General features: G+C 49.0%; 1 protein-coding gene across 2 annotated transcripts; it reads left to right on the top strand.

Moving 5' to 3' along the window:
* The first annotated feature begins 892 nt into the window (after positions 1–892).
* LOC135385377 (uncharacterized) lies at positions 893–5,280 on the top strand. Of its 2 annotated transcripts, XM_064614664.1 has the most exons (3): positions 893–1,165; positions 1,225–4,737; positions 4,805–5,280. In XM_064614664.1, coding segments are annotated over exons 1-3 (3,534 nt in total). In that variant the 5' UTR covers positions 893–1,164; the 3' UTR covers positions 4,825–5,280. The 2 variants fall into 2 exon arrangements, with proteins under 2 accessions (XP_064470734.1, XP_064470733.1); XM_064614663.1 differs by lacking the exon at positions 4,805–5,280 and having other exon boundaries at positions 1,225–4,774.
* Positions 5,281–7,326: the final 2,046 nt, after the last annotated feature.

Here is a 7,326-nt window from a genome sequence, read left to right as displayed (position 1 = left end):
AACACGTGAAAAAAAGCTATACCCATTGAATGACGTGTAATCTATTCAGTACTTACGATTTCAGTCTGGGGTGGTTGCAATCGGGTGAGCAGTGGATGAGGTCTGGGCTCACGAGATCGTTTTTGTAGGCAACCCCTCCTTTCCACGCTCGCGCAACCTTGTTTCGTCTGAATGCGCAAACTTGTTTTGAACACGCTGAACGCACAAAGTTCGTGATGGTTGTTTATGTGGTGCCGTGATATAAAAATATGGATCGTCTGCCGGCCTTCTAGGTTTTGAAACCGAAATCTGTTTACACCGTCTTGACAACATTTTCTGCGACTGAGCTCGCCACGGAGTTTGGTCGTGAAGTACGTTTTGATATTGGACAGGTGGCCCCATGGCGACCTAGTTCCTCGGAGAAACCCTGAAATATTTTTTTTTCGCTTGGGTCCGATGCGCGCGCGCGCGAAGGACATTTGGAAACTGCATAAGCGAACCCTTTTGTTTTTGGCGCTTGTTTCGGCAATGAGCGGGTGGGCTCGTAGGGATATTTTCCTTCAGATAGACTTGTCTCATCAAGCACAACAGTTTACTTTTGGTTTTAATACGTGTGGCCTCGGAAAACATGATTTACGAGGTGACCCAGTTTCTCGTTACATCACCTTGACGCAACATTTTTTTCGCTAGGGCCCGCCAGGATGGGTGGAAGTGCGTTTTTGATATTAAACAGATGGCACCGTCGTGTTGGGGCTTGTCTCAAGGTGACCCAATTTCTCGTTACATTACCTTGACGCAACTTCCCCGAGAATAAAACAAAGCTCACCATTCTATAGTATAAACTCATTTCGGCCATGAAGCGCATTTTGATATAAAACAGGCGACCCCAACGTGTTGGAACATGCAACCGACTCAAGGTGACCCAATTTCTCGGAGAAGACCTATTTACATTACCTTGACGCAACATTTTCTTCGACGGTGAATGCTCACCATTGCGGCCGCGCGCGCGCGTTCTGATATTAAACAGATGGCCCCCAACGCGGCCTCATCCTCGAGGTGCCACATGATTTACGACCGCGTGGAAACAAGCGAGCCCCGACGTGTTGGCGCATGTAGCGTGGATGCTGGTTTATAAGCCGCGCGATCGCCTCAGGGGGGGAACAGTCTGCTTTCACTCGCTTCACAAGTAAGTTATTCCCTCCTTTACTTGTTGCACGTTTCTTACTGATGCGCGTTTATTTTCAGTGCCTCGGTGTGTGTTCTGCTTTTTTGATCCTCACGATATCGAGGATGAATCGGACGACGACGACGATTCTCGGGACGGCGCACCTCCTACACTGCCTGCTCACGTGATGCGATCTCACCCCGACGTGGATACATCCTTCCTGCCCTTCTTCCAGACTGACGCCGCATTTGGAGGTATCGTCAAAAGATTCACGCTATTGGCATCTGTTCACGATCAGGGAGTAGAGGATTTGCGACAATATTTAATGAGTCACTTTCACGATATGCTCGCCATATTGAGAGCGCAAAGAATACCCTTTAGGTTTTGCATTTGTTCCGATGTTTTAATGGTGAGGGAAACTCGGGGGGAGATAACCGCGCACATAGCCCACTTTATGGCGTTTGCTCGCGAAGTCCACAGCGATGGAGCCGTCGCGAATACCCTAATGGACGCGATTCAGGAGTCCATGGGACGCGTAGAAAATTATCAGCGGGAAGGGAGCGGGTTCGTGTCCACCGACGTCCAAAAGGTTCAAATATGCATTTCCGCGGTGAAAACTAAAAAATTCGGATGCAAAGGGGCACTTCCCGATCATTTGGCTAAACGCAGGAACGTGCTGACGAATATTCATTTACCAGCACATAAGGAGGGTGAGTGTTTTAAATACAATACGCTTGCCCTCCTGCACCCGCAGGAAAGTAATTCGTGGAAAAAATGTGAAAACTATGCCGCGGAGTACTGGTGGCCTAGTCGCTTCCCCGTTTCCTACTCTGATCTGGACGAATTCGAAGATAAAAACAAGATATCCGTGTACGTATACGAGTACGTCGATCAGGGAGTGCACGTGTCGCGATCCCCAAAACTCGAGTATGAAAAGAAAATTCACTTATTGGCTGTAGATGAACATTTTTTCGGAATCAAGTCTCTCGAGCGCTTACTGATGAGAGACAACAGGCGTTTCGTATGCGAGCGTTGCACGCGCTCTTTTAACAAGGAAGAGAGCATGGCGAAACATCGTCGCCTGTGCGCGGACGTAAACGAAATCATATTGGAATTTTGCGAACCGGGCAAAAACTTTGTAGAGTTTACTAAAATACAGTACAAGCAGCAGTACAACTACGTCGTCGCGTTGGACACGGAGAGCGTACTCGCGCCCAGTGGTGTTGGCATGCAGCGTCACGTCACCTCGAGCTTTTGTGCCGTGCTCGTACGCACCCACGACTCGAAGGTGATGCGCATCAGGACGCACCACGGTGAAGATTCCGCGAGGCAGTGCGTCAGAGCTTTGATGGAAATGCGGGACGAGATGATCGCCCTGAACGCCTGCCCCGCGGAAATGGTGCTGAATGATGAGCAACGAGCGCGGCACAGAGCTGCCACCCACTGCGCGTACTGCGGGCGGGAGTTCGCGCAAGATGTATCCCGTGTCCGGCACCACGACCATTCCAAGCGTTGTACTGCCGGCGAGACAAATTACATCGCGACGCTGTGCAACCCCTGTAACGTAGCGTGCACGACGCGGGAAAAACTGCCCATCATGGTGCACAATCTGGCCTACGATTTGGCCGGACTACTGCGGGAATTTCACCTTCTCGGGTGGAAGCGAGCTCCCTTCATCGTGGCCAGTTCCATGGAAAAAATCCGATCGTTCGAAATTGGCACCTTCCTATTCAGAGATACCATGCAGTACCTAAATTCGTCGCTGGGAGAGCTCGTGGAAACCGTCAAATCCATGGGGGGCGCAGAGGCGTTCCAATGCCTGAAGCAGGTATTTGGAGACGACTACGAAATTTTGCTTCGTAAAGGTGTATTCCCGTACAGCCACGTTAGCTCGTTCGCGGTCTACGACGAATTGGCTCTGCCGGCAAAATCCGCCTTCCGAAACGATCTGACGGGGGAGGATATAAGCGACGAAGACTATCAGTACGCGCTGCACGTATTTGAACGTTTTGGATGCTCGAATCTGAGGGATTATAATGCATTGTACCTGAAAACGGATGCCCTGTTACATGCTGACGTAATGCAGCACTTCCGGCGCCTGTGCTACGACGCGCGCGGATTGGAATTGCTTCATTGTGTTTCGCTGGCATCCTATTCGTGGCAATGCGCTCTAAATTACACGCGGGCAAAATTGGAGCTGATCATCGCCGAGGACATGTACCGGACCATCGAATCGGGTGTTAGAGGTGGACTCTGTCAGGCGAGCAGGCGTCATTTACGGGCTAACAACCCGCTGTGCAGTGGCTACGATCCCGATAAAGAGGAGGTGTACATATCGTACATAGATTGCAACAATCTTTACGGATTCAGTATGATAAAGCACCTCCCAGTCGGCGATTTCGAATGGGTCGAGGATTTTAGCTCCGTGGATTTTATGCGTCATCCCACAGATTCGGACGTGGGATACGTGTACGTGTGCGATTTGGAGTATCCAAAATCTATCCACGCGCTGACGCGGTACTTCCCCCTGGCTCCCGAGAAGGCGGTCGTCCCGAAGGAATGGCTCTCACCATTCCAGCGAGGGCTCCTCGAAGAGTTAATGTATCAGCCAGCGAACAGCAAAAAGCTGCTGCTCACGTGCAAGGACAAGGTCGAGTACGTTGTTCATTACGCGCTGCTCGCTCTCTATTGTAGACTGGGCATGCGGGTGACAAAAATTCACAGAATTCTAAAATTTCGTCAGGCACCATTCCTGCGTCCCTACATTGAGGACAATGTTGCCAGACGCGTCGCATCGAGCACGACGTTCGAGAAAAATTTCTATAAAATCTCAAATAATGCGGTCTTCGGGCGTACGTTGCTAAATAAATTTAATATGCGAGACATTCGAGTAGCCTTCGATGAGGAGACGGCGAGTCGCCTCGGGAGTCAGGCGGAATGCGCGCGAATGGAAATTTTGTCCCCCGATTGTGTCATGTTCGAAATGCGCAAGAGAAAAGTGCGATGCGATTTCCCCCTGCAGATTGGCTTCACGATTTTAGAACTGAGTAAGTTAACCATGTACTCGTTCTATTATGAAACCCTGCTGAGCAAGCTCACTTGTCCGGTGATTACCTGCTACTTTGACACGGATTCTCTGATCCTCGGCCTATTCTGCAAGGACTACGAAGATCAGTTACGCGCGATCGCCGACGACCATTTAGACTTGTCTTCCTTCGATCGTGATCATCCACTGTACAGCGAGAGGAATCGCGGTAGACTTGGCGCGTTCAAAAGTGAAACGGGTAGCGTACCCATCGAGGAAGTAATATGCCTGAAAGCCAAAATGTACTCCATCAAATTAGCCGGGGGAAAACAAATTGCAAGAGCTAAAGGGGTCAAAAAGAACATTGTGCGCAAACACCTCCTCCATGACACGTACCGCGATACCCTATTCAAGCACGCCAGCGTATCGCACGAACAGGTGTCAATAGTGGGAAAGAAACAGTGCATGTACACCATCAGAAATGTGAAGAGAAGTCTGATGGCGTACGACGACAAACGATATCTCTACAATGACGTGGACTCCTACCCGTACGGAAGCTGCGAATATGGTAAGCTCGAGTGGATGACGTAGATAGCGAGATTAAACCTGGCGTTCTTTCCCCCGCCGCCGCACAGATAATGCGGTGGATGAGTAGGAGTAGCGTCATTTGACCTGCGTCACTGGAAGGATGTGGTACCTCGTTCTCTTCTCGCTCATCTCGTGCGCACTGGCGTTGGACGCCGGCAACTGTACGGCGAGCATCAAGCTGGAGAAGGATAAGCACACGTACGCGCACGAATGCCCCGGCGACATCTTGGCCATCAGAGAGTGGCACGTGGTACCTATGCGGTCCGGCATTAACCTGGACAGGAACGCTACTGGATCGTTGCGTACGTGCCTTCACTCGCTGGACGTGAGCGACAGCTACGAAGATATCCAGTGCACGCGGAAGTGCCAACTCACGGAGGACGAAATTTTTCTCAGCCGCTGTCCCGGAGACGTCTACATGATCCGTCACTTCCGTGGAACCATGCCCAGCATCAAGGGAATCAACCTCTCCAAAACTGCCATGCTTTTCCTCAAACATGTACTCAATAAACGTTGAAAGGTATTTTTTTCCCTGTCTGTTCGATCTCATAGAGCTATCTGAGATAGGTTAGAACCATCTGAAGCCGCCGCCGCCGCCGCCGCGCGCCGTCTGGTGGCGGGCCAATCGGTATAAGTTTGAACATCTGAGATAGGGCCGCAACGGGTGGGTGCCGGTGAAGGCAGTGGCGGCGGCCAATCAGATGGGGGGGGCTAGGAGAGTGGCTTAGAATGGACCAATCAGATGGGTAAGTTTGGACATCTGAGATAGGGCCGCAGTGGGGTCGCTGCAGCCGCGCCTGGACCAATCAGCGGTCGCGCCGGCCAATCAGCGTGAAGCCCGCTGGGGTGGAGTCAAGTAATGAACATAAACGGGCGGGGGCGGAGCTATGGTGAACCAATCAACGCGCGCGCGATCAGTAGCGGTGGCCAATCAACGGGCGCGCGCGCGGAGCCAAGTAATTAGCATGAAGGGGTGGAGCTACGGTAAACCAATCAATGCTCAGTCAAGGCTTAGCATGAGCCAATCAGCGTGTGAAGTGGGGGCGGAGCCAATTAATTAGCATGAAGGAGCTACGGTCAACCAATCAAAGATCAGTAGGCTTAGCATGGGCCAATCAACGTGTGAAGTGGGCGGAGCTAATGGTGGCCAATCAGATGGCTTTGGATTTGGCTTGTGTTGGCTTAGAACTGGATTGTGTTGGCTTAGAATCGGCCATCTTGGATTAGAAAAAAGAGCCCGTTATAGCGCTCGGTTCTTGTGCCGCTCGGTTCTTATGCCGCTCGGTTCTTATGCCGCTCGGTTCTTATGCCGCTCGAAAATTATACAGTCTATATCTATACTACTCACATTGCCAGCACCCTTTCCCTCTAGCTACGAAGAGAGCCTCTCAGTAATAAAAACGCAGGTTGTCAAATGCACGTAAACAGTGCTTACATTTTTTGGGGTCTTCGCTCATCTAATGTTTATGGCAGAAAATGCTCCTCTAGTTCACAATGCATACTCAATATGAGTGTGCTCCACAGCCACAAACTACATTGTAAATTAGCACTGCAGTATGTTTATTGGCACACATGAAATTACCCTTTATAAGTGCATCATGCAAGCTCATTGATTCTGATGCTAATTGCTCATGAAATAACATGGGGTGGGGTGAAAGACACTGGAATCACATGTTGCGTCACTAGCAGTGCCACTACTCACTCAGCAGTGACATCACAAGCAGTGATTTTTCACTGAAGCCTGCAACTCAACGATGTAATTCACATCTTCATTGCAGAAAAAGTAAGCACATGTTTGTTATTACTTGGTATACAGTTAGTCGAAACTTGTTAATGTGATGACGGTCATTCTCGTTGATTTTGGCAATGAAACCATGTTAGGATAAAAAAAACACCTGTCAAGGTGTAAGCTATGAAATGTAGTAAATTGAGTTAGGCATTTTAAATTGCCTTTTTTCCTTTATATTTTCAATGCTGACATACATCAGCCTGTGTAACTGTCAACTTGGGCTATTTCAGCAAAAACCAGCCAGAGATGTAGCTTGACTCTCTTAAATATCATGAAAAAAATTTTGCGCATTTTTTAGACGATGCGTATATCGAATGTAAATCATCATTTTGTTTTCTTGAGCAATGAGGGCACATTAAACTGTGCCGAAATATGAAGTTGTCCCTTACGAGCTTCCTTCTGACATCTACATATACATCATTTGTGCGGTTTCCTTGCATGGTGTTAGAGGGGAAGCACGGGTCTGCCATCCCAAAGGGTATGTAGAAGGAGAATAAATCTGGTGACGTGGTGAGAACTCAAGAACGGAGCCCATTTGGGGGTGAAGTTTACAATAAATTTCTGACAAATTGGCATTCTTGAAGGAGCCCCAGATTATTTATGCTTGTAACTGATTGCTTGGGATTAGCTTCACATAAAAATATCAAGCTGATCTATATTCATTGTTTAACCATGTGTTTGAGAATATCAAGCACTTGCAAAAAATTACTTTTTTTTCACATAGTATATTCACATATAGGTCGTCTAAAAGGAATCTTCCCTTATTTGTATAACTAGTCC

The sequence above is a fragment of the Ornithodoros turicata genome, chromosome 2 (assembly GCF_037126465.1).
Source record: "Ornithodoros turicata isolate Travis chromosome 2, ASM3712646v1, whole genome shotgun sequence".
Classification (NCBI taxonomy): Eukaryota; Metazoa; Arthropoda; class Arachnida; order Ixodida; family Argasidae; genus Ornithodoros; species Ornithodoros turicata.
Note: the sequence above shows the minus strand (reverse complement) of the source record. Positions and strands in the feature narration are given on the sequence as shown.